Below are 26,599 nucleotides of genomic sequence, written 5' to 3' on the forward strand. Positions count from 1 at the left end.
GACCGTCAGTGAGAGATACAACGTGTTTGATTGGACAGCCTCTTTAGCGACGCTCGCTATGGTCGAGCCCAGTCCAGGTGTGATCGTAGAGTTTGAACCCAAGAGGACCAGCCATACGAAATGGGCCTAATTTGTAATAGACAGTGGTTAACGATTCAATTTGACATCTCGCTCTTTCCACTACTATCACGAGCCTTTGCAGTCCCGTCGTGCCCCTGTGGTGGCATACTTAACTGTATAGTTTCCCAGTCGGGAGGGCTATTAAGATCGCCTGGTGACTGAAGAACGAGGCCCAGGCAATCACACTACCCTGTCCACTCACCTCCATAGCTCATCGAGCTCCGGCGCTTTTCACGGCGCTTATAATTACCGGTCACTCAGTGACTCCTTTGTTAGTCAAATTAAAATAGTTAAAACTATCGGCAATCTTTTACAATCTCCATAAAGTTATGAATATTTGTAGTAGTAAAAGTCAGCAGAAGAGAATAGATAGTAAACAATGTGCATTGACTCGTAGTATAAATGCTCATGAATCGAGACTATGCACTATTGGACACAGTATGTGGGGCCGCAAGTCAATGACTAGACATTCTTTACTCACGTCAAGTAGAGGACCTACTTTATTTTGAGCCAAGATAGCATTGAACCCACTCGTCTTTTTGAGCCAGAGGTTCGTTTAGATCAGTCCTCAGAGTGCCTGCCTCGCCGATTCTGAACACGTTGTGGAGGGTGGGGAAGAGGCTGGTCATATTTGGAGGGTCCTAGAACAGCAAATGAAACCCGCGGTTTCTTACCCACCCGTCGCTCGAAATGTCCAATATGCCATTAATCGTGTTGTAAGTTTCTAACTGGTCTGAAGAGGAGGAGGGTTCAGGTGAGTAGGGTACCTTCCACACTTGGATTGTCGACTCCCCTGGGCCCAAGGTAACATGTGCGCTGTTGGGTCAATATGCCACCGAGTGAATCATACCCTGATCTTTAAGTGGCTCATATGCAGGAGACCCGTCTTTGACCCCTAGCACACTAGCATGGGACAGCCCCAAACAGTACTAACACGGAAGCCCCTTGCCGCCGAGCCTTTGCTCAGACTTATAGGCTTTTGGATGTCTGGGCTTCGAGATACAATTGAATCCCCTAGTAGCTGTTTGAAGTAAGCCCTCACTTCTGTCAATGCGGGTCCAAATGTGTCTTTCCCCCTATACTGGGAGGGATACCGAAAGTATTTTCCTTGTAGCCCAAGAGATGAGAAACAAAGATCTTCTTGCTACCGGGACAGATGTTCATTTGGTGTTGGGAGACTTTAAAGACAGTTTGAGAGCTCATTCAAGAGTGTTGGGAACAAACCCCTGAAGACCGACCAAGTGCACCCAGCCTTGTAACTCGGTCGGAACAGATCCAACTTTTTTATTCAAATGACATAGACGTTAATGATAATTAGATGATCATCTTGTAGTTGGCTATCAAAAGTACAAAAGCTAATTCTATTATGAATCCCACACGGTGAAGCCCATTTTATATATGATGGCCTACGAATAGGAAACCGGTTTGCGTATCTGTATCATATAAAACTGTCTTTGTGTCACATAAATGTACAAATTTCAGCGGTAGATGGCCATGGACGAGCCTAACCAAATAAATAATTGATGTTTAGTCGAAGCAATACTCCGTTTATAATTAAGCGCCCAGTTGGCCCTGCTGGAGATTTTTTGGTGTTGACAATATAATCCACAGTTAATTTCGAGACTTGGACACAATGTTCCCTAACTTAGTCTGTGTGCACTCGTGGCGTGGAACGGTATATATATATACATATATGGTGAATGCGGTACTGGAGACAACGAAACGTATACAAGGATACCAACAAGTATGCAGACCGGGAAGGCGGGGGACCCCGACCGCGAGTGAAGGCTCGTGGGCGGGCAGTCCAAAACTGCTCCCGAGGAGTGATGTGGTAGGTGGGAAAAAACTAAAGGTATCTGTACTAAACTAATGCGACGAGGATGTGACCGAGACCGAGACCGCGAAGCGGGCGAGGGAGGAGTGGAGGGAGACGGAAGTGAAAGGCAGTAAGGAAAAAAGGGGAGGCTAACGCTGAGGTGACCACGTGACTCGCGACAAAACGCCGTCCAAGTCCTGGCTGTGCGTCTACGAGGGCTACGATGCACAGTGCCCTAACTTTTACACTCGAATATCTGCAGCACAAGCATGTATAACTGGTTGACTCCATGGGTGTCTTAGAGCAGGATCATCTGGTCTATGTAACAATAGGTAGAAGCCCCTTACCACCCTTCCTTTCTTGCTGTTGTGTCCTCCGTAAGTTCAAGCTCCTTACTGTCCGCCTCGAACTGCTCGGCGACTTTTAAGACTGTCGAAAGCTGCAAAGTTGACATAGTTCAATGCCTGCCTATCCCAGTCACCAAGACAGGACCCACATGTGACATGCGTAATGGTTCCATATCTGAAATTGACAGAGCCTGTGCTCCCCGAATTATTTGCCCAATGGCGCAAGCATCAATAGGTCGTTTCGCTAGCGACCCAAGTTCTTCATGCGTAATGTAGCTTTCTTTATCCAGCGGAGACGTATTCGAGTCCACCAAAGTTACCCCAGCACAAACCAGTGACTAAAATTTAGACACTTAATTATTATGTATGCGCAGGAAAACGAGCAGCTTACCTCCTTCCAAGTTAGTAACCTCGATGCTTGATCGAGATCGGGGTGATGGATTGCGATTGAGATTCTCCTGGCAAGTAGTGTTAGACGTTGCATATGACATGAAGAGCTATACATACGGAATAAATGCTTTGTCAAAAGTGTGAACTCGGTCCGTTGATAAAATAAGGACTAAAAATGATTCATTGATTGAGTCAATCAATGCGATTTACTCTGTTTAACTAGTGTTTTTTTGGCACCTACTGCCTTTACAATATTTGAGGGCTCGCAGAAAGGCGCACACGAGGCTATTCCGGCGAATGTCGAATGTGTTTCGAGTCTCCAGAAGTATATCGGCCTATGAACAGATTGTTAGAGAGTACCGTATAAAGTGGCGATAAGATTTGCCTCGTTGATCAACAGAGCAGCTCCCCATGCAGCAATCATCTTGGCGGATAGGTTGAGCTCACACTCAGCGGGGAATCGATACACCATACCTCAAAGATACTGCGTAGCTTTTTCTCCAATTCATCAGCCTCTGTGCCAAGTTCACCTGAAGATACAACGTATAAAGGGCACTAACATTCAACGGAAATTTAATGGGTGCGGGCATTCATATGTCCACGGTGGTATCTTACCTTTAAGTGCTCTGATACCGCTTCAGCAGTAAGGGTCTAAATAGATAATTGTTAATGACCGCTGAGCTAGAGCCCCACATCATCCCACCTTCTTGGTCCCTTAGCCAAAGGAGGTTAAGTAAATCTGAGCTGAAAGTGCATCAAAGAATGCGACATACCTGGGTTTCCATGAAGGACCATCGTTAGTCCACCATTTTTTCCGGGTCTTGGGTCCATAGCCAACTTGTTACCCCCTGAATAAGATTCAACCAGTACTTTGAGTAGTTTTTTCTGATCTGTTTTAAGCACTAATCGATCAAGTGCCAACTTGTCGAAAGTGATCTCGGACAAGTCATTGACAAGAACGTTGCCCCATGCTTCAGCTGCAAAAGACCAGGCTTTATGGGCGGGTGGAGTTAGACATAGGATCTCATCTGGAAGTGGGTTGTCATTCTTATATTCATCATCCGACCGCAGAGGTGAGCGGACTGGCCCCGGGAGGGGGCTTCTCAACGGGTATGGGTCCCTAATAGGTGTCTTTATTGTCATGGATATCTCGTTTAACAAAGGGTCAAGTGCCTACCATGTTGGTCCCTGGTGTTCTCTTGAATTATTAGAGTTATAGCGCGAGTAGCCACCAGCATCTAACATGACTCTACCCTTGGCCTAGAGCGAGATATAATTGAACACAGATATGTTGATGCAATATTGCACTTACTGGGAGCTGTATCGTACTATATTCGGTGGACACAGTGATAGTTGCGTCGTAGTTGAGATGATGAATGCCTGCATACTGGCGTATATAATGTTTATTGTAATGATAAATCTGTGATTTAGTTTATGTGCTAACCTTCTGGTAGAGTCTCCCTCGCTCTACGCAGAATCCATGTTTATCAATCCGGGTAGAACACGATAGTGTGTACGCATACGAACCTATTAAAGATTGTTTGCATTGATCTGTCAAAGGTTTGATCGGGAGTTGATCTAGTTTCATTGTCCCCTGATCGAGACATTGTGAGCATCCAGATACTTTGTAGTAATTAATTACCAACCTCAAAATGCTCAATCTCGACAGAGGTGATCTCTCGCTTGAACAATTTCCCGTCCCACATATACGTATCACCCCGAATGGTAAATTTGGTTCCGCTGAGTACCACTTGAGTCACCCCATCCATCTGACCAAAGACAAAAAAATATACTCACTCGTGTCCATAATCCCATGATTGGAGCCTCATCCCGATTGGAAGTCCAGTTGCCGTATCCTTGGTTTCAACAAGATGTCCAGGAACGCACAGCATCCACAAGAGGCCGTATGAAATATTCCCGTCTAATCTGAGCCTTTCAAGTTCTTCGACTGTTTCCTCAAAGTGCGATTTGACAAAGTCGAGAAGGACCCAAAGTTGCTCCGGAACTGTGAGTGGGGGGTTGCTATGAAGGAAAACTGGAGAATATGAATTCCTTGAGGAAGGAGATGAATTCATTGGGGGAGGATGTGTAATTCCTGGTGGAGAGACAATACTCCTTGGAGGAGACGGGAACTGATCTTGGCTGTGCGTAGCAAAGTTAATTGGCAGCATTGGGACTGGCGAAGGAGGCCATCCTAATCCTAATCCTACGGTAGCAGGTTCTTCTTCCTCGAGCTCAAAGATGGGCTCAACAGCCGAAACCTTTAATGCCTCCAGCCTGAGGTAAATGTCCCTTGCATCAATTCCAGGATTCACATTCTCAAGGCTTTCTACACCTTTGAGTGCCTCGTGAGATCTAAAACACCCGTTAGTAAGGCTATCTACATCACCAAACGCGTACTATTACCGAAAGTACTTGACCAAATCATTGGATTCTATCTCAATCCATGTGTGATCATTAACACCTATAGTTGCACAGGTTAAGCTATCATGGCGTCCAGATAGGTATTGGTAAGTGTGACTCACTGGAGCCTGTAGGGCTATGAATCCTGTTGTGAGCTTCGAATGCTAGATTCCTGCGACGGAATCTAATTTGGCTATCGACCGGGACAATTACCCAATTACCATAAGCTTGCGGATCCCTAATCTCTCAGTCATAATGAGAAAAAGTGAACATCCAGTGTATCAGAAAGAAGCATACCAAACCTGATCAAAACATTCATAGTACGATCGGGCGGTAATATCTTGGCCCCTCCTAATGATAGGCATGGTAGTAGAGACTAAGAGGACTAAGGAGTATAAGTAATAGGTCTACCACGAGTTGAACAAAGTTATTATATACAGGGAACCCGGGTATGATGCCCATCCGATGTATGCCTGACTCACATAAGCGCTCGATGCGAATTGTCCAATAGTATTCTAGGAACTTTGACACCTTGAACCTAGCCTCGTTGAAACCCAGCTAATTCTTGGAGCGCACCATGAGCACATGGTGTTACCCCACTAAAGAAGTGCCACTTGTTGGTCCGTTTCAATATATGGTTAAAGGCTTGACGCCCAACGATTAGAGCAATCCTCATTTCAAATTAGGAATCAACCAACGGCGCCAGTAGAAGCCATCTGTGTGATTCAAATCTAACGGCTTGAGCCTTGATATCTATTCTCCCAATCAATCATGTTTTTTCTATTCTCTTTCATGTCATTTTGGTCGTATGTTGAACTAGACATATGCAAGAACGAAAGGCAAGCATATGTGTGGCTATGAAACGGTATAATTCCGGATCCAATATATTTAGTTCATTCCGTCTGAAGTTTGAAAACTAGATCGGTACAAACTCCAACTATCTGTCGCTCATATTTAATTAGCTTGAGTTTTCAAACGGCGGATGTCGATCAGGTTTGCGGATGTTGATACCAAATCCCACGTGATGAAGGATATCCCATTCTCAACAACGAACCAAACAAGTTGTTCGTCGCTCTGGGTACTTATCTTTATCTAGATAAAACTCTCAGCGTATCGCTACTGCACCCACCGCCAACGCTCACTACCCAGGCAAGTATAAAGTTAGCTGACAATATGCGACCTTTCCAGCCAAAAGGGCTTCTCGGGTGCGGCACGTCACGAGAGATGGCTTGATAACCGGCATTCTTGATCGATCTCCTCCAGTCCCAAGGAGTCCCGTCACACTTTGTGTCGAGGATTGATTCACCACGTCTGTCGAGGATAAGCATAGGCGGAAAATGACATATGGTGAGTGTGACACCATACTCTGACATTGCTGGCCATTAATCGGATTCTTGTATCAGTCCGTCTGGGCAACTCGGGCCTCAAGGTCTCACGACTGATTCTTGGTCTGATGAGCTATGGGCAAAAGGAATGGGGCAAATGGGTCTTGGGCGAGGAGGAAGGCATCAAACATATCAAGGCTGCGTCCGTAAGCATTCCATGACGTTGTTACTTCCAGTGCTCAACTGGGGTCTCCAGATACGATGCTGGAATCCAAACGTTTGACACAGCCGATGTCTACTCCAACGGAGAGTCAGAGCGTATTCTAGGCAAGGCAATCAAGCAGCTCAATCTACCCCGAGATGAAATCGTGGTCATGACCAAGGTATACCGGTTTCTTTCATTATTCATTCGAGCTAATCTGATATACACAGGTATTCAACATTGTTCGCCGAGAACCAGGACCATTCCTGCCCACTGTCAGAGGTGACAGTCCTCAGGCCGATGCGTTGGGATACACAAACCAGTACGGACTCAGTCGCAAGGCACACTCATCCATTGCTTCTTGTCTCTCCATCGCTAACCAAGTGAAATAGCACATATTCGACTCTGTTAAAAATTCCCTCGCCCGACTGCAACTTACCTATGTTGACGTTCTTCAGTGCCACCGATTCGACTATCAGACACCCATAGCCGAGACAATGCAGGCCCTCCATGACGTCGTCAAAGCCGGTTATGCGCGGTACATTGGCATGTCCAGTTGCCACGCTTACCAGTTCCATGCAATGCAGAATTACGCAATTAATAACGGGCTCACTCCATTTATTGCAATGCAGAATCAGTATAATCTAGTTTATAGAGAGGAGGAGAGGGAGATGATCCCTACGCTCAAAGTATACCAGGTTTAAATCACATGGCGTGGGGGTGCTGATGGGCGTGTAGATGTTTGGAGTTGGGATGATCCCTTGGTCACCGCTTTCGCAGGGAATTTTGAGTCGACCGTATGAGGAGACGACGCTTCGCGCTCAGACTAGCCAGTATGTATCTTTACTTCTATACGAGGTGCTCATTAGTTACTGTCCCACAGCTCTGCACAATTATGGAAGAAAACGAAAGAAGACAACAAAGAAATCATCCTTCGGTGAATAACACAGAACACCCAAAGACACGATCTAATCCTCATGAAATAAGGGTTGAGAAGATAGCAAAGGCCCGAGATATCAGCATGGCCCAGGTTGCAGTAGCTTGGTGCCTCTCCAAGGACGTGGTTACTGCACCCATAGTTGGTACCACAAGCCTGGCGAATCTCCAGGATCTTATTGGTTAGTTGTGCCCAATTTTTACGAAATGTGCTGACATGAGACATGTACCGTTAGGAGGACTTGATGTGACGCTCACCGAAGATGAAATCAAGCAATTAGAAGAGCCCTATGTCTATCAGGCCATTCAAGCGTTCTATTGAAGCATGTATTATGATTTTTATGGCATGTCAATCACAGGGCGTGACCCAATTGGCTGGTATTTGCTATTGATTCAATCAGTGTGTATGCACCCTCGCGTCCTCCAATTTGAAGTCGTATCCGAATCATTTGTTGTAAGTGCTGCTGATCACGCGGCCCGTGATATACTTTAATCTCAGGGATCACTGCGGCCACAGCATTCTAGATTCCTCCCTTAGCTCGCTATATTGAACGATGATCTCGTTCAGGACATAACCTCGGCCTCGGTGAGCATCTGGCTGACTGCCGATCAATCACGTGATCGTTTCTTTACATTTCACCGCCCTCGGAGATTCTCCGCGCACACTGCTTTGCGGCTCAAACCGAGGGCAGTGTCAATCAAGTTTATTTCGTGCATTTCTTGGCAACTGCGCTCTACTATCAATTTGACCGATTTTCCCGCTTTGGATACAACCGTCGACGTTGCGATGAGAGAATGGTGAGCATTGGGTATCTCTCATCCCCGACCCCCGATCTCGACTGTGCTGTATGCTGTCCACGTTTGGGAGGTTTGAACTTTATATAGTATGATCTCAAAGTAAAACTGGAGACTCAGCTCAAAACTTATCTTTTCTCCTTGTTCCAACTGCCTAAAGAAAATAGCATGTCAACTTCGTTGGGAGTCATCCTAGGCAAGACAATACCGTACTTGTTTCAAGCAAAATTGATAATCATTTGCTTATAGCTGCCGCCAATGCGACCTCCAGCCAACGCCCCAACCCTGCAGAACATTTGCCGTTCAACTATGTGCCCACTGGATGGGTCGGCATTCTGTTCCTGGTTCTCTTTGCTTTGACCACCAGTGCGTCTCCTTATCCGAAAGATGGTAAATGGCTAATATCCTTTTCAGCTGGTCATCTGTTTCAAGCTGTTACTCTCAAGACGACATACATGATACCAACGCTTGTATTATGCGGCGTCGGCGAGTTGTTGGGCTGGGCCGGACGTTATTGGGGACATGTGAACCCGCATAACGGCGACGCATTTATGATGCAGTGAGTAGTCTGTTATAGATTGGCCACAACTCTGCTGATTCAATGGCCGACAGAATTACCACTACTATTATTGCGCCTTCGTTCATGACCGCAGCCATGTTCTTGATTCTGCCGAAAATTATCAATGAGCTGGGTACGATGTATAGCCGAATGCCTCCACGCCTTTGTAAGTTTGTTTTTTTTATCGACTATGGCTTCGTTTCTAATGCCCTGGAAATAGATTCCATCATCTTCATTACCGCCGACGTGACCGCACTGATTATTCAAGCTGCTGGTGGGGCCATGGCCTCCATTGCACGTACTCCGGAAGGCTCAGAGAGAGGAGGAAAAATTATGCTTGGCGGCATCGTCATCCAGCTCAGTAAGTTAATTTCTTTTCTTCCTTTTCTTCCGTATGCTAAGAGCTCGCACTCTAGTCGCTGTGATTCTCTATACCATTCTTGGTCTTGAATTCGTTATCCGTTTCAGCTATGACCGACCCGCTCATCCCAAGATTATAAGTGATCTACGCAAGAACTCCGGATGGGTCGGTGTGCCCCGGGGTATCGTAAAAATGCTCACCGGTCTTGCGATTGCGACGGTGTTCATTATCATTCGGAGCATCTATCGTACTATCGAACTCACCGATGGATGGTGAGTCCTGTCTAGTTGCTCAAGACGCATATATACTAATTTTATTTTTAATTTTCCCAGGAACGGGACGATCATCTCCACCGAGAGTTATTTCAACTGGTTTGATGGAGCACCGATTTTTGTGGCCATGTTTGTGAGTGTGCGTTCTTTTGACCCCGTTAGTGGTCCTCACCGAGTACGTTCCAGACATTCAACGTTTTTCACCCTGGAAATTTGCTGCGAAACTTGGAGAGCAGCAATCGATTGCCAATTTCTGCATACTCGTCCAGCGATCGAGTCGAGATGACTCGGGTGTGAAGAGTTTCGACTGTTAGTTCGCCCATGGGTGTACGCAAATAGACATGTGCGATTCTTTTTCTTTTCTTTTTAGAATGGACTTTGTGGGCGTGATTGGTGCACCGTATGTAATAGAATTAGGTTGATGTGCTCAGGACAGTCAAGGATTTATAGCACTAAAATCATAAAGTTAGATTACTTGCTATTAAGCGTTTGTATGCTTCTGCTGACTTACCTGTAAAATGATAGGCAATCCTACATGATTGACACTCACATAGGGTTCTATTATTGGTATAAACAGGAAATCTCAGTGTTGCCCAGTACAATGTGTTGTTCGGGTCGCCCGAGACTGCGACCGCCCGAGCCAAAGCCTGGAGGGAGGAGGTACAGAGCCAAAAGGTAATTGGCAAAATCCCTGAGCTACCTTGGGTTGACGAAGTATGCATTAGAAAGTGTGAGGTAGGATAAGAGGCGGTAGATATGGACTGTGACTGTGACCGTGACTCCTGCCCTCGGTCGAGTATCGCCTGTGACGCCTTCGTAGGCCGTATTCCACGCCACTACTGGTTGGTCAGACACCTAATCGTTGAATAACTAAGATATACCATCCCACCCTTTATCTTTCATCATATGTAGACTTCTTGTCCCTTGAACCGTTAGACACTCAATGATGCGAAATCAATGTCAATCATACAACATCCTAGAATACTAAATTTTTGTTCTGAAAAAATTAGTGAATAAGTTGGAACTCAGGCACGACCCCTGCATCAGGTTGCTATGAGTATGTTCTTCGCATATACACGTCCAGTAATACCCTGTTCTAGAACTGGTCAAAAATCTTGGCGCTTGTTTCACCCTTAGGGTTAACCCTGGAGGTGGACCACTGCTGTTTTATGTTTGGCTCTGCTACGAGCGGCTATCGACTGTTGATTAACTCTGCTAATTTACATGCTTCTTGAGATATGGGGCCGGGGGCCGCGGGATTCCGAACGCAGACAAGAAACGGGTAGTGGCTATTAGCCACACCCGTCCACGTGACATAAACTTGTTGTCACAATCAACTATGCTTAAGGATAGCGTGGCACTGGCAATAGGCTACTCTTCCAAGCTTCAAAAATCTGGGCTCAACCCCTCCCAAAACTTGTCGTAAGCTTGGCATCCCTTCGATCAACCCTGAAGTTCCCCCGAGCACGCCGCCTGATCGTCCTTATTTGTCCAATCTTACTCCCTTACTGATATCCAGCGCCAGTGGTCTAAGATTTACCCAGACGCATTTATATAAATGTTCGTCGCGATAACTTTCGAACTACTTGCACGGCAGCATATACCACTTTCCAGCTTTGTTTCTTCCCGTTACTGCAGGCATCTCTGACTTTGATCAATCACCACCAGCGACAGTGGACTCAGCTAACTTAGTTCAAGCTAAGCTACATTAGTTGGTGCTTATTGAAAGGCATATTAGAGAAATGCCGCGCTTGCCTATAGTCTGGGGAGCAGGACTCTCCATCGCCCTTGGATCCCTCCAGACCACGGTACTTCCCCCAGCATTTATCGTAGCGGCTCCTTCAGTCATAGATTATATGCTACCTCACGAATTGGCGTCTAGGCGACTGAAGTTGGTTGTAGAGCTTTCATTTGTCATTCGCATAGTTTTGGCATTGGCGATATTTGTCATCTTGCGAATACTTATAGGAGAGTATCAGCGCAATAATGATAGGAGCAGATTTGGTCCAAATGTGATGGAAGTACCTCGGGTCAATTTTAGGTGGCCGTTTAATTTGGATTTCATTCGTTTTGATATGAAAGTGATGAAGACAGGTATGTGTTCCAGTCATTGAAGCTAGTATCGGCCTCACGATCCAACCTATAACCTCCCAGGCTACTGCGGAGCCACTTGGGAAATCCTGGTTGCCCAGTACGGGAATATTTTCAACTTGAGGCTACTCAAACAAGATTTTGTAAGTAAATCCACATCTTGCCCAACCTTTGTTAACCAAGTTTCTTAGATTCTTACCGTTGAACCTGAAGTTGTTAAACATGTGCTTAGTACCGACTTTCATAACTACGTCAAGGGTAATTGAGCTAAGGCCTTCATAAAAGGTACATGTATTGACAGTAGCTAGGGAACGATATTCAAGGAATGATGTTCAGTGTTCTCGGCGGGGGGATATTCAACAGCGACGGTAATTTTTCGATTTTAGTTCAAGTTTTCCAGGAGAGGTCTAATCCATTTCATTTATACAGGTGAAGCTTGGAGGATCCACCGAAGCATGAGCCGACCTTATTTCACTCGGATCCGGGTCACTCACTTTGATAACTTTGTCCGTCACACCGACATAGCAATATCTAAGCTACTCTCCCGGATGGCCGAGCCTAATCGACCTGCAGTCGATTTCCAAGATCTCGCATGCAGATTTACACTGGACTCGGGAACGGAGTTCTTATTTGGTGAAGACGTAGGCTCCTTGGATGCACCGCTGTTGTATCCGCGCGAAGAACCAAAGGATGACAGCACTTCATTCGGAGCAGCTTTTGCACGGGTTCAAAATCATGTTACACATCGAATTGGGCTACCAGTGCTTTGGCCTTGGATGGAATTATTTTACGACCGCACCGCGGAGGATATGAAGATAATCAATGCTTATGTGGCCCCGATACTGGGGAAACGTGAGAAAAGCAATACTATCTTGGGGACTGGACTTAAGCCGTCAAATAAGGATGGACAGGCTTCCACAGATACTCTTTTACGCCATCTATTCCAATTTACCGGCGGTGAGAATATTTCTTTTGAAATGGATACATACTAATTCAGAATGCAGATGAGACCGTGATTAGGGATGAGATCATCAATATCCTGGTCGCCGCTCGAGATACCGTAAGTAGAAGTAGAATCCGATTAGGCACAGTGGCACTCATTTTAGTCGCAATTGGTTTGGTAGACAGCTGCGGCTCTGACTTTTGCTGTATATATGCTATCCCAGAACCCAGAGGTTATGAATAGACTCAGAGATGAGATCATTAGTCACCTTGGGGCCTCAAGTTACCCTACCCCGGAAGACCTAAAAGAAATGAAGTATTTAAGGGCCTTTCTCAACGAAACACTTAGGTAATTTGCCATATTTTTTTAACTGGCACCCCATTGACTCCTATCGTAGGTTATTCCCGCCTGTTCCAAGCAATACACGAGTGGCAACTAGGTCAACAGTTCTGAAGCTCAAGGGGGGAAACTATTTCATTCCTGCTGGAACCCGGTGAGGTTGAATTACATTCAAGCTATGATTCTTGCCACTTATTGCCATGCAATTCAGCATTATTTGGTCTACCTTACTTATGCACCGGCGTAAAGATCTATGGGGCGTAAGTTCAGTTCAAAACTATAGCTTTATCAGGTTTAATGTTACAACTATGGCTACAGCCTGACGCGGATAAATTCGACCCCGACAGGTGGCTCGACGACAGATTCAAAGCATACGTAATGCAAAATCCGTTTATATTTTTACCATTCAATGCCGGGCCACGAGTCGTAAGACTATCTAAGTACATAGTGGTATATCCTTTAGGCTAACTTTTCGATACTTGCTAAGTGTCTTGGCCAGCAGTTCGCGTATAAGTAGGCAATCACCCTTCACCCCTTCAGTGCAGTTCTTTAACCGAGCTTTAGCGAGGTATCCTTTTTCCTTTGCCGTCTACTTCAGAGGGTTGAATCAATTGAGCTCGCCCCTGATGCCCAACCCCAAGAAAGCTTACCTCCACTTGAGTGGAAGAACGGAGCTGGTCGCCGATCTTTCGAGAAGGTTTGGCCGAAGCAACATCTTACAATGTACTGTGATGTAAGTCTTGACCGTACAGCTTTAAGCCAATTACTGACGTTGGCAATTTCAGGGAGGGCTCTGGTTAAGGATGAAAGAGGTAGATATTGCGTGATGGGGGCTGTGTATTTTGTCGATATTGGGGAAACACTCTCTATTGGGAGCCTGTATTTATTCATATTACTATTAATGTAGCTCTTAATTGATATGCATCTGTGGGACTTGTGCACACGGAGGTGTATATATCACTGGAGGTCCTATCATAACTTCTCACTAACAACACCATTCCCGAAACCCAACCGTTCTTATTGAAATCCCGGCAGCCTTCCTCAAACCTGTTTCCTCCCAGATAACCAAAGATGAGGGAACGGTGTAGAATTACGAAGCATTTTGAATAATAAACTCATTGAGGCCAAGTTGACGATATGTTAACACTGACTCGCCAGCTCCCTAGAAACCTTGTGGGTAACGTCCTCAGTGCTTTTATTGCAACTACCTTCAACTTGTGTCCGCTTTTAAAAAAATCGTCAACGTCATACAGATTGGTTTAATCCTCCCAGAAACATTTTACTCATAGTCACACTTCTTGAGTAGGCGACCACAATATTATAGGTCAAATAAGCATAACACAAGCGTACAATACAAATGAGATACATGTACTTAACCTATGCTTTGGTCGCTATATGTGATGCGTGGGTTCTGTACGCGATACAAGAGGGGTGCCCGTGGCCGCCCGCAGGCGGCCTAGGGGCGTTGGCCGGCCCACCCAAGACTGCGGTCGTCCGGATAGAGGGCTTGGGGTGGCAGAGAACCGCACATGGATGGATATATTTGGAATGAACGTATAAGACGAGTAATGAATTAATTTAATTTAATTTTAATACACAGCAGGAATTGAGGGATGGTGTGTAGGTATTGAAAAACGCGAGGATAGGCTGAGTCCTCACGCCAGTACACCATTCCCAGATCGCAGCATGGAGTGGTGTCTGGCCGACCCACGTAACCGCGACCCCCGCCCTCGGTCAAGTATCGCATGTGATGTCTCCGCGCGCTGTGGCTCACATGTCCACAATCAATCGCAGCTTGCTCTCGATCACAATTACTCAACTACCTGGTCACAACCGACCCTAAGAATCAAAGAAGCTATTATGTAGTCATTAAACTTCCTGGCGACGGTTCCGCGTGTTGCCATCCAATTCAGGTCTTGGTATTCGCTACAAAACGTTCTCAGTCATATATGAAACCGATGCCCCGCATATCTTTCTGCTATGTTAATATCGCCATTCCTTCTCCTAGATCAATTAAAAACTCAGAAAACTCCCGAGTAAATTAAATAAATGGCTCACAATTAGAAACTTCTTCCTATCTCTACTTATCACTAGCGGGATATCAATATTGCATGGGCTTCATTGACACGGACTTGGTCGGTAATGACCGGCTTGAACATCCCTAGTCGATAGACACCGACTCGGGCTCGGTGATAGCTGGCTGTGACTTGGCAACGACTTTGCTATCTTTTGATTGCCTTGAGGCCGAGCGCTCATCATCATCGAGGGAGAACTGCGGGCAGTGTTCCACATCCAAGTTTATCATATTCTTGGCAGCTGCGCGTCATCAATTCCTGACTATGGTGAGGCACGAGCATCCCATACTATCTCACTTGGGATTAAGATCCAACGCTCCAGTATAGATTGGCTATAGTTTGGTCTATCGAGGCCCGACCCCGACCCCGACCCCGACCCCGAGATGCTGTGCAACTTGCCCTTTCTCAAAAATATGGAGATCGTGTTCGTAAGTATAAAACAAGAAGGAAAGTCGAGGTGATAAGCTCACTCTTCTTGCCTTCGTTTGCATTTCTCCGAGTACTAGTAATCATGCCAGCTGCACTTGGAATCGTACTAGGTCAGTAAGCTCATGGCATGTCCACATTGAAGGCTCCTGACAGCGACCCATGTGTAGCGGCAGCCAATGCGACCACCAATGAACAGCTTAGTGACGGAAACGACTTACCCTTCAATTATGTCCCAACTGGATGGATTGGTATATTGTTCATAGTCCTTTTTGGCGTAACTACTGGTGCGTATATCCTTTTGTAATCAATGACACTTATAGAACATTTCCTATCGACAGCCGGCCATCTGCTCCAGGCGCTTGTTTTTCGAACAACATACATGATACCTACACTTGTGCTATGTGGGATTGGCGAGCTACTCGGCTGGGCTGGGAGATATTGGGGACATGTGAATCCTTATAATGAGGATGCATTCATGATGCAGTAAGTCGTAAATTTCCCCCCTTTGCAGGGCTGAAGCTTATTGATAATGAAACAGGATCACTACTACTATTATAGCGCCTTCATTTATGACGGCAGCTATGTTCCTTATTCTACCGAAAATCATTAATGAACTTGGAACGGGATATAGCCGTATGCCTCCTCGATTATGTGAGAATGTTTCCTCATTTATAGGCTAGTGTCTAAGTTTGCCTCGTTAGATTCTATTATTTTTATCACTGCCGACGTGACCGCCTTAGTGATTCAAGCCGTCGGAGGAGCAATGGCTTCCATTGCTAATACCCTTGATGGCGCTGAGAGGGGCGGACGAATCATGTTGGGTGGCATTGTCATTCAATTAGGTATGGTTGCGTTTTAAATCATCATTTAGCGGAACTAAATATCTCACTCAAGTTGCGGTCGTTCTCTATACCCTTTTGGGCCTCGAATTCTCCGTCCGGTTTGGCCTTGACCGACCTGTCCGTGCAAGCCACGTGAGCGATCAACGCAAGCATGCTGGATGGATCCATGTCCCTCGAGGAATTGTATGGATGCTCGTCGGTCTGATCATCGCAACCATATTCATCATTATTCGGAGTATATATCGTACTATTGAGCTTACCGATGGTTGGTGAGTTCTTTTTTATCCTTAGGCTACATACATGTTCACCCGTGGGTACTGCATCAGGAACGGAGGAATCATCTCGACCGAGAAGTGGTTCAATTGGTTCGATGGTGCTCCAATCGTGGTAGCCATGTTTGTGAGTACACATTAACTTAAATTTGCAATGCCGCAACTTAATTACTGTGTTTCAGACGTTCAATGTATTCCATCCCGGGTACTTCTTGCGCAACCTGGAGAGCGATAACCGGCTGCCCACTTCTAAGAATCCATCGACCGAAGGAGTCGAGATGGGGAAGCCGTAAATTCGCTCGTTCATCGTTTTTTTAAAGCTAAGACTTATTATATATGCTTTGTATTACAATGGGACAAATAATCTTCTGACATGCTGGTAGGAAGAAATATGTACCTGGTTTACTTCGTGTGCACTATGATATATTTTTCAATCGAATGTCTTTAATCGTTTAGGAATTGTATGCTGATAATGCATATGTTGTACTGTGGTTGGTCAATGCACCCTGAATGATTTGGGTGGCAATATGAATTGAATATCGGCGGATAGTCAGCCTCATGGATCAGACTTGATGAACCCTGTTTACAAACCCCCTATTATCATTACTACCGGCATTCCAAGTAAGATGGATACCTGATGGGCCAAATTTCGGGTGGCTGCGAGAGAAATTAGTACTGGGGGGTTTTTTTTTTACCATACCACCTTGCCAATCATAATTTAATGAGCTCATGGACATCAACCCGCCTTTTGAACTGTATTATGGCAACACCACAATATAGCTCATAGGATCCTGGGACACATCACAGGCGAGAGTCCGGTTCTGTACTCAAGCAAATATAAGATTTCTCATCGAAACTTTACATAGTATGCTACGACTAAACTATCGAACTACCAGAATTTAGCCAATGATGCACCCTCCCGGCGGGTGCGCGACTCGGTGTTCGAGATCGGAAATCCGCTTCTGGAGCTCTATACGTTGATTCTCAGACGCTTCTTGGTGTTGCCTCCTCGCTGCCTGTAACTCATCACGCAAAGCCTGCTGACCAGCCTCCATTGCCTTTTGCTGGGCGCGCGCTTCTTCGGCCTGTTGTTGCCAGCGAACCTGTTCATCATCATAACCCTTCCTCAGGGCCGCGAGCTCACTCTGACGCTTTTCTTCGGCAGCTTTAGCGTCGAGTTGATACTGTGCTAATTCCTTCTGAGTACGTTCGTCCCTATCCTTTAGCGCCTCCTCCATTTCGGTCTTCAGCTCCGACATCTCCGCCTTGTGCTTCTCGGCAGCCATGATAAGTTCGTGTTCGACTTCACGCCCTGCCCCTGTATCGGAAAGAGCTTTGCGTTGGACAACAAGTTCTTCTTGAACCTGCATAGTTATCGGGTTCTTTTCAAGTAGCATACGAATAATGCTGTGGGCCGACCGTTGGTTTTTGTGAGTACGACGGACCATCGTAGCGCCTTGTTCTATGGCTGGGAGAAAGAAGTCGGCATGGGTACGAAGCTCATTCTCTCGATTGAGCTGTTCAGAGGTGGGGGGATCGGACCACATGTTGGTAACCAGCAGGACATTGGAAAGAGAGTCTTTGCCACAGAGTTTGCGAAAGACGTTGAAGGTGCGACGAGAGATTCCGCCAACTCGAATGTCTGAAATCCGGTGCATATAAATAATTCCAGTAAGTTTGTAGCCTTCCCGGTACCTGGAGCGCTTAAAATGAGCCACCGTATGTGTTTGATTCTCGTTGAACTCACGAAGCGGCCAGAAACCCACTAATACGCTTGAGAATCTCAGTATCCGATAAGTGCGTATCGTCGAATCCGGGAGTGTCGAACAGAACGACGCTCCTATTATCGACTCGAAATACAGGGCTTTGTTCGACATCTTTGGTGCAAGCATGAGAGTTGTGGCCGACTCGTAGATCACCTCCGCTAGCATCATTGACAAACTAATGATACAAATACGATGAGTAGGGTTGGAAGGCAATATTGCGTGTCAACTCACGCTTGTTTTCCCGGTACCTGTCGCTCCAAAGATACTGTCGGCCAGTGCGGATGTCAGGAGAGGAAAGCATTAGTTTACATAGCAAAGCTTACGCAATGAGGGAGACTTTTTGATCAATCATTTTATCGAATAGTTAGGGGAGAGTTGAATCGAGTAAAGTACGAGCAGAGCAGTGGTAGGAGTAGCTGATAGCAATAGAGCTCAACCTATCGGCCATTTATCTACCCTCGGTGAGGATATCGAATCCGTGACCAAATAGTGGCTACGTGGCTATGACCTGCGGATGACTTGAGAATTGATCGGAGTATCGTTATTAAATCTAGGGATTGAAAGGAGCCTCATGGCGAGTGGCTATCTACTGGTATTGTTCTTCAGTACACAGGGCAAACGTGGAGCTAATTTGGGCGAGTGGCAACAGTGTTCTTCAGCCCCATATATTGTCTCAACGAGTTATCTAGAAGAAGGATCTACGATAGAAGCTCTGAACATTCTTTTCGGCACTGCCTAGGCGGAGGCAATCGTGGAGAAGATATATTGCACGATTGTCGAGGTAAGCCCTGCATGGAATGTGTTTTTGATTTCATATATGTAGGATCTAGAAAGAAATATAATGGGGCTCTCCAAATGAAGTGGGGTTGTGTATGCAGTAGTATACTAAAATCTCGTAGCCACAAGGCGCTGGTGTGCGGGTGAGTGGTCTTGTTTGCTTATTTGCCTGTAACACAAGCGCCTAGCGCTTGAGCAAGCTAAGGTTGCACTCGACCTTGATCGGTCTTTTCGTTGCAAAATTGGGCTGGGCGCGATCTTTCCTTGGTCCCAGGTTGTTTTATTTGTCAAATCCGACCGAATAGTATGAAGGCTGGACCGACATATCATCCACACTTGTTTGATGACATTGAGTTACTACTCAAGGTGGATCTATTCTCACTTGGTTGGGATCTTGCCTAACTATCGACTAGCGACACGCAGCTCCTCCAGATGCAATGCAAGCTCGGGAGATATTGATTAAGCAAGTCCAAAACTCCATAGCTCAAGCTTTCGGCCACCAGTATCATGTTATCGACCTCACATTTCACCGAGCCCATACTGTTCTTACCAAGATGAAGGTTGAGCTAGCTATAGTAGTAAGTCTCTAAATGAGTATAAAAACTCGGGACTCTAAATTACTCTAGGACGGCCGGACACCAGACGGGGCCCTGCCTCCCATAATCGTTACACCGTAAGGGTGATTTCTCGCTGGATTAGAAAGCGTGACTTTATACTTCCTAGGAAGCTTGTGTCCACATTAAAGTCATTAAACCTTCAAGCAATATCCGATCCAGCCACAGCGCGTACTTCTGGTCTCCAAGTGGCCACTTCTCCTTCTGCGTCTCCTTCCACCCCAGGCCGACTTCTTCCGGGACTAGAGTTGAACATAAATTATTCACTTCCGTTTGTATTAACCCGTCTCAGCCTATTCCAGTGTTATTTTGCTATTCATCCTAATCTTCCTGCTTTGTTTTCTGTTACCCGACTCTGGCTTGAGTCACATTCGCTTTCTGCTATTTCTCCAACGTATTTGGCATCTCTGTGTATTAGTTATCTCCAGGTGAGCGTTCGCCCTTATGCATAAGACACGTTAATAGATCGCTCGTAGATCAATTTTGGATTACCAAACTTACAGCGTTCTGAGCTCGTTGAAGGTATTCGCCAAGACGAACTGACGGACACCTTCAAAAACGAGGTTGCGCAGTGGCGGGTCAGACCCTTGCCCCTGAGCGAACTCCTGATCGGTTGGTTCCGGTACGCGGGCGATTCTTGCGACGTTCACATCCTCGAGTGACCAATTCTTGTTCTGAAATGCGCAGATACTTCGGGCGGCGCTTCCGCCCCAAGCAAACCCTGATATCCATCAAAGATGGCGGGCTCCAGAGTCTCCCCCATTCGGGCTCTGCTCTACGCATTTTGGACCCGTTTTCTAAAGATCACGTGCGTGTATATTCACCCAACCTCTTCCTTCTATGGCTAATTGGTGATCGGTAACTTTGATAGGTGCACACGCCCCTGTCTCCAGCAGATACTGCTCGATTCGTAAATCTTGCAAAGGCCGCTGGAGACACTCTCGACAAAGCCCGCCCATTAAGAGAAGTGATTGGGCAAGGGCTACCGAATGTTGGTTCCCCGCGTGTGAACATAGATCGTGGAATGGCAAGGCAAATTTGGGACATGTACCAGGTATGCCTGCCCCCTGCGACAAAGATCCCGTAGTAAATAAAGGATTAATTTAACTACCTTTTTCTATCTTATAGGCCAATCAACCCTCTCGACAAACACTTGATAACCGTGCCAAAATAATAGATCGTATCAATACTCTAATCTCTGAACATTTTGGCGACGGCTATGAGGTGTTGCAATTTGGAAGCACTGGTTATGGTGTAGATTCGGACTCGAGTGATCTGGACTTGATGATCAAGGTTTTATAAGTCTCTGGTATCACTTCAGCGGCTAACGCGTTTGCGGTGTAGGACAATAAGCGTCCAATGGGATTTTCCCCTCATGTTCAGCTGTCAGGTACTTGGGTCGTTACTTTTGCATTTATTCTCTCTGATCACCTTCGTAGCCGTATATGATGTCAAGTGAGTTTTTGGAAGTCTGTACATGAACCAAGCTAACCATTTATCAGAACCATAGCCAAGATACTACGCAAAGCTCGATTCGTGGAGATCTTTGCAATACCTACTGCCTCGGTACCTATAGGTTAGTTACCTCATTCACAGAGCCTCTCCCGCACCGATACCACATACACCAGTGAAATGTCGAGATCCATATACCAATATCAAAATCGACGTCAATTGCAATGAGCTTCTTGGCCTACGAAACACTGAACTCTTAGCCCATTACTGCAATCTTTACCAACCTCTTCGGCCCTTGATATTTTTCTTGAAGCGTTGGGCAAAATCGTATGGACTGAACGATCCGAGTGCACAGACAGGCCCTCCAGGGTTCAGCAGTTACTGCTTGGCACTAATGACAGTAGCCTATCTTCAGGTCTGTTCGGAATGACTTTCCCATGTCTTCGCGTGCTGACTTGAAACTATTAGACTCAAAAGGCGCTTCCTTCTTTACAATCTCAATTTGATGCAGTGCCCGCGAATCGAGATCAACACGGGGTGTGGATGAGGGTCAAAGGAAGGCCTCCCCTTTGGTGCGATACAAGATGGGAACCACCCACTCGCTGGGATCGAGTGGAATTACCTTTAGAAGAAGTTGTCTATGGGTGGTTCAAGTGAGTTCATGGATGGTTATGTATATTCCTGCTGGAATATCGCTGTATTAAAGGTATAGTCTGATCACTTCTTGCTCTCATAGGTTTTGGGGTACAGAAATCAACTATGCTCAAACTGGAGTCGATATACGACTTGGAGGCACTATCGAGCGACAGCAAGACACCGGAAGTGCACATGGAAGGGTCACACCTACTGGCCGTCGAAATCGAAAGGGAAAGAAAGGGGACAGTGTGGCGAGTGCGACGGCAGCCAAGGGAATCACTTCAGAAAATACTAACAGGGTCGCAACGCGAGACGTTTCAAGCTCTCAGAACGCTGATCATTATGTGGTTGAGAATTCCAATAACACGAGCCAGAATGGGAAGCAGCATAATGAGACTGCGCCACCCACCCCTTCTATTACCGGAGCTAACGAATTGGTAAGAAGGGGACCCACATCTCCAGCCATAATGTTAATTAGATTTAGGAGGCACGAATGGCACAGGAAGAGTTACAGGATCTCCGTGACGAAGTGGAGAGTGTCCCAGTCGCCAATGGTCGGATAATTGAATATGAACAACCCATCCTGTGGAGGTCTCATACTATGCTGGTCGTCGATCCATTTATCAGAGTCAAGGTACGCTTACTTACTAATCCGCATAAATTAATCACTGAAATAATATATAGAATGTCGCCGGTAATGTTGCCTATACACAGGTCGAGCTATTTCGAATGAATTGCCAGCGCACGGCAGAGGCACTGGAGGCTGGGCTTTCATTAGACCGGATAATGGGAGATATAGCGTCTGATCCACCACAGAATGTTGGAATGGTGCCTATGCCTATGATGGGGACAGGTGGGGGACGAGGGCGGGGGCGCGGTGGAGGACGGGGAAGGGGGCGAGGAAGGGGGCGAGATTGATTTTCAGAAGTCTAGGAAGGCACGTGTCGAGTACAATATTTCGGCGTGTCGATAAAGGGTCTGATGCTGCCTGATTCAGATGTAGTAACGTTATGTTTGACGAATCGAGGTGTTGAAGCAGATATGAACGTGGTCGAAGTTTTGAGATCCGATGACATGCGCAAGGTTTTCACATTCATTTATAGTAAACAGTGTTGGATATTCGCGCTTGCTCGCTTCTCAGTCGGGGACGTAAGTGGCATCTGGTGGGATTGGAGAGGTCTGATTCGTACCACGATCATCGTATCATCTCCGTAGGAATGATCCTCAACACGAGTCGCCGAAGAGAGTAAGCCAATTAATGTATTCCTTGTTGTTACCTTCTAAATTTATTTTAGGAACATTACAATGACCTTGATGCCCACTGAGGTTATCGAGCTCATTGCTTCTCAACTGACCCTTAGCTTTAAAGACGTAATTGCGTTCTCGTTGACTTCGAGGAGGGTACACGAGGCTACCGCGTTTCTCGTCACAAAACCTTTATTGTCAGAAGATATTCGCGACACAGGCGGTCCAGGAGGTAGAGATAACACATCTATCGGATTGTCAAGGTACGCACTTGGTATTTAATTGGCTGCACTACACAGTGACTTACTAATGGACGTCCAGAGCTTTAATTGTTGATTTGAAATTTACTTTGGCATCGGAAGAAGCGTCGGTCGAGAGTGAACAACTGCGGCGCTTACTCGTTAGGGCACCTCGCCTCCGATATCTTGCCCTCCGCCGCCCTCCTCTCTCGATCGAGAATCAAGAAGCCACAATCCGGTGGGAACCAACTCGATCTAAAACGAGTGCTCACCCCTTCCCCTTGCGGACCTCCCATTTTCAACCTGGGGCGGCTTATCTCTCAAGCCTAACGCATCTCGATTTGAACGATTTGAGCATACACCCTATGATACTCCCTCGTTTCCCTAACCTCACACATCTAAAATTATCGCTCAGTGGCCATCAAGACGCGTATCTACCATCTGAGGTCATGAACATTATAAGCTTTGCCAAATCTTGTAAATTGGTTGCGTTCGAAGTTGGGATGCATGCTGTGGTAGGACAAAGGGAGCGGCTAAGCGTGGTCAAGGCGTGTGTCGGTGCATGGCCTGGTTTAAGGATTTTGAATCTAGTGAGCGCTCGCTCAGGACAGAATATTGAGCTTGGGTGATAGCTGGATGAAACCAGAGGTAAGTTTTGTTTACCGACAAGTAGGACATCATCTAAATCATGCCAACTTCAGAACGTTGTCAATTCAGCGACAGAGCTAGCCGAGGCCCTCCAATTTTGCCCTGACCTTGCTACCCTCTCACTCAACCTTTCTGATCATAACCCTGACTATCTTGCTATCATATTCCATCGGCATTGTCCGCTACTTGAGACGTTTGGGTGTTTGACGCCGAACAAGATTAAACCCAGTGCTAGACGCCCTTTTATCGAATCATTTGAACTAGTTGTGGCCAGAAGGACTAAACAACACGGATGGGTGCGGTGCAAAAGCGGTATAAATGGGGCAGGAGTAGGCATTTTTGGGATGTTCGATTAATTTTGGCTGCCAAGATCCAATTTTTGTACATTATTTCGAGTTGTATTAAGCTGGTTGAAGTACCTAAAAGAGCTTCAAAATTCCAATGGACTGATTTAAAACTTTAATAAGTCGAAGACCAAGCAAACTACTATAGCATAGTTATATGCGTCTAGACCATACCCTACTGTATACCAATCGTCGCTGCATAATGATTCGAGAGCAAACTAAACTCTCATGGGGTGATAGATATTGATCATGTCAAAAATACAGAGCCTGCAAAAGAATGTATATATGCGCATAACTAACACCCAAGTAGGACATCCAGGAGTAGAAGTTCAATCGACACATTAGCGCCCAACGGCCAATTAACGAGACTTTCAAATTGAGCCGTATTCGCCCATCCAAACCCAAGCTAAGCTTAGATTGCGAACATGACAAAGAAATCTCAAAACGGCGTATATGGAAAAAATTCACCCAAATAAACGAAGTCCCATGTCGCACAGTCTCTGTTATCCTCAAGCTTTCCAGGGTCTCGCCATGAGGCGAATTGTGTGGATATTAAGGAACCGCGTGTGGCAATATTTTAATTCAGGCGCGACAGTTGCCACTCGGAATCAAGTGGCTATAGCGCCGGTCAGGACGGATAAAACTTCAACTCGACGCTCAGAGTCCGATTCACCCTTCCTTCTCTGCTACGATACAAGTGTTTTGTTGTCTAGCTCCTTAACACCTAATACTTTTTCGTTTATTATCCATTTGAATGAAAATAATGAATACAGACGCGATGAATACAGACGCTCCTAAGTTGATTGCGTACAGTACCTTATTGATGCATCTGGACCATTGCTAATTGTCTCTCCAGATTCGGAGCTACTGGCACTGGTAAAACGACAGTGAGTATTACTCCGGCTCGCTCCAGCTACTCAGCCACTGATGACTTCTATCTAGTTCATCAACGATGCAAGTGGCGAGAACCTTGAAGTGGGAGATGACCTCGAGTCGTGTACACATGAAGTCGCTCCCACTCAGGTATTCAGAATCGACGGCCAAGATGTTGTTCTGATTGACACCCCCGGGTTCGATGACACTGAACTCAGCGATACCGAGATTCTTAAACGCATTACTGCATTCCTCACATCCAGGTAAGACGTTCGTTTACCTAAAATAGTCTGAACATGATTGATTAAAGTAATATAAACAATAGCTATAAACGGCTACAAGCTGACGGGCATAATCTACCTTCACCGCATTACCGACGTTCGAGTGGGCGGTATTTCTCGTCGTACATTCCAGATTCTCCGTGGATTATGTGGTCAAGAAACTTTGACCAACGTCTTGATTGTCACCAATATGTGGTCGGACCCACCGACTGCAAAGGAGATTCAAACGAGAAGCAGCTTCGAGATAACTCCAAGTTCTTTCAGCCAGCTATAGGTGCGGGTGCTCGTATGGTTCGACGGCCTTACAAGGACACTAGATCGGCGCTTGACATCATCCGTATGCTCCTGGAGAAATCACCAGTTACAATGAAAGTCCAGCGCCAAATAGTCGATGAAGGAGAAGGCTTCTATTCAACTGAGGCGGCTAAGGTACTGGGGGAAGAACTCGCCAAGATGGAACAGAAATACATCAAAGAGATGGAAGAGGTGAAGGAAGAGCTACGTCAAGCGAAGGAGCAAATAACACCCAAGCCCTATCGGAGCTTCAAGATTTCCTCGCCCAGTCCATCGCAGAGTCTGCTCGACTTTCCAGGGAGATCCAGTCACTTAGGGAGGGTTTTGAAGAAGAGCGCTTGCGGTGGGAAAGCCGAGTCACCAATGCGGAGAGAGTACGGAGCGATGCAGAGAAAAGGCAGCAAGAGATGGAACTTGAACTTAAAGAGTTACAAAGCCGCGCCGACCGAGCGAGTGGAGAAGAACTCAGGAGATTGGAAAGAATGATCAATGAAATACTGAAAAAGATAGAAACACTTAAAGCCTACAAGCAGAGTTGCGTCATTATGTAGCTAGCACGTGCTGTTGGACAAGCCAATTTTGAGGCTAATCATGGTCGACAATCAACAAATAAAACACACATTTCAAGTTGATTATTTAATATGGGGGCGTCATAATACAGGCACGTGGGATTGGAATTTCGTTCTTCTCCACGACCGCATTACCTGTTCGACATACCGACCCCGCGGCATGACGTTGTGATCTTCATCCTTAATGTCGACTTTGCCTTCTAGACCACGATTTACTCGCTCCAGGAATGGATGCATAACCTGTAAAGCAAAGTAAACTCTACGCCTTCCGTTTGCCAGCCCTGAAACTTACTGTCGGAAACCTCCAAGGCGTAAAAAGTGCGATGAAAGACGACCAATTTGCT

The 26,599-nt window shown here is 46.1% G+C and overlaps 7 protein-coding genes across 7 annotated transcripts; 5 read left to right on the top strand and 2 right to left on the bottom strand.

The window, feature by feature from the left end:
- Positions 1-2,279: 2,279 nt before the first annotated feature.
- On the bottom strand, positions 2,280-5,441 carry RhiXN_05623 (AAA family ATPase; the record flags this gene model as incomplete). The annotated part of the gene is made up of 18 exons (XM_043325439.1): positions 2,280-2,375; positions 2,433-2,621; positions 2,675-2,741; positions 2,791-2,842; positions 3,034-3,097; positions 3,148-3,228; positions 3,289-3,324; positions 3,377-3,387; positions 3,447-3,793; positions 3,851-3,933; positions 3,986-4,060; positions 4,118-4,140; positions 4,201-4,267; positions 4,320-4,413; positions 4,471-5,028; positions 5,080-5,137; positions 5,199-5,314; positions 5,374-5,441. 18 exons carry the CDS (start codon positions 5,439-5,441, stop codon positions 2,280-2,282), a joined length of 2,085 nt encoding a protein of 694 aa, XP_043180871.1.
- A 972-nt stretch (positions 5,442-6,413) lies between these two features.
- RhiXN_05624 (RTA1-like protein) lies at positions 6,414-9,823 on the top strand (the record flags this gene model as incomplete). The annotated part of the gene is made up of 15 exons (XM_043325440.1): positions 6,414-6,423; positions 6,480-6,603; positions 6,658-6,784; positions 6,834-6,986; positions 7,062-7,292; positions 7,342-7,436; positions 7,487-7,540; positions 7,591-7,721; positions 8,584-8,700; positions 8,749-8,893; positions 8,947-9,059; positions 9,114-9,254; positions 9,310-9,526; positions 9,587-9,659; positions 9,713-9,823. The coding sequence occupies 15 exons, from the start codon at positions 6,414-6,416 to the stop codon at positions 9,821-9,823; spliced, it is 1,842 nt and encodes a 613-aa protein (XP_043180872.1).
- A 1,445-nt stretch (positions 9,824-11,268) lies between these two features.
- RhiXN_05625 (cytochrome P450 family protein) lies at positions 11,269-13,726 on the top strand (the record flags this gene model as incomplete). The annotated part of the gene is made up of 13 exons (XM_043325441.1): positions 11,269-11,620; positions 11,681-11,760; positions 11,809-11,875; positions 11,926-11,985; positions 12,047-12,574; positions 12,622-12,677; positions 12,742-12,908; positions 12,958-13,053; positions 13,111-13,159; positions 13,218-13,325; positions 13,399-13,412; positions 13,464-13,632; positions 13,685-13,726. The coding sequence occupies 13 exons, from the start codon at positions 11,269-11,271 to the stop codon at positions 13,724-13,726; spliced, it is 1,788 nt and encodes a 595-aa protein (XP_043180873.1).
- Positions 13,727-15,485: 1,759 nt separating this feature from the next.
- Positions 15,486-16,810, top strand: RhiXN_05626 (RTA1-like protein; the record flags this gene model as incomplete). Its single annotated transcript, XM_043325442.1, has 8 exons — positions 15,486-15,513; positions 15,571-15,687; positions 15,742-15,886; positions 15,942-16,054; positions 16,105-16,245; positions 16,298-16,514; positions 16,572-16,644; positions 16,700-16,810. 8 exons carry the CDS (start codon positions 15,486-15,488, stop codon positions 16,808-16,810), a joined length of 945 nt encoding a protein of 314 aa, XP_043180874.1.
- Positions 16,811-17,416: 606 nt separating this feature from the next.
- On the bottom strand, positions 17,417-18,635 carry RhiXN_05627 (50S ribosome-binding GTPase; the record flags this gene model as incomplete). The annotated part of the gene is made up of 4 exons (XM_043325443.1): positions 17,417-18,212; positions 18,265-18,458; positions 18,515-18,548; positions 18,607-18,635. 4 exons carry the CDS (start codon positions 18,633-18,635, stop codon positions 17,417-17,419), a joined length of 1,053 nt encoding a protein of 350 aa, XP_043180875.1.
- Positions 18,636-19,497: 862 nt separating this feature from the next.
- RhiXN_05628 (DNA polymerase sigma subunit) lies at positions 19,498-24,250 on the top strand (the record flags this gene model as incomplete). The annotated part of the gene is made up of 21 exons (XM_043325444.1): positions 19,498-19,638; positions 19,687-19,733; positions 19,784-20,102; positions 20,151-20,296; positions 20,362-20,482; positions 20,546-20,728; positions 20,803-20,967; positions 21,019-21,064; positions 21,114-21,129; positions 21,177-21,250; positions 21,303-21,541; positions 21,595-21,779; positions 21,863-22,199; positions 22,247-22,396; positions 22,447-22,615; positions 22,873-22,911; positions 22,978-23,008; positions 23,058-23,270; positions 23,329-23,800; positions 23,853-23,894; positions 23,948-24,250. The coding sequence occupies 21 exons, from the start codon at positions 19,498-19,500 to the stop codon at positions 24,248-24,250; spliced, it is 3,438 nt and encodes a 1,145-aa protein (XP_043180876.1).
- Positions 24,251-25,016: 766 nt separating this feature from the next.
- Positions 25,017-26,172, top strand: RhiXN_05629 (50S ribosome-binding GTPase; the record flags this gene model as incomplete). The annotated part of the gene is made up of 4 exons (XM_043325445.1): positions 25,017-25,045; positions 25,095-25,125; positions 25,181-25,374; positions 25,437-26,172. 4 exons carry the CDS (start codon positions 25,017-25,019, stop codon positions 26,170-26,172), a joined length of 990 nt encoding a protein of 329 aa, XP_043180877.1.
- Between the last annotated feature and the right edge of the window lie 427 nt (positions 26,173-26,599).

This window comes from Rhizoctonia solani, chromosome 6, assembly GCF_016906535.1.
Source record: "Rhizoctonia solani chromosome 6, complete sequence".
Taxonomy (NCBI): Eukaryota; Fungi; Basidiomycota; class Agaricomycetes; order Cantharellales; family Ceratobasidiaceae; genus Rhizoctonia; species Rhizoctonia solani.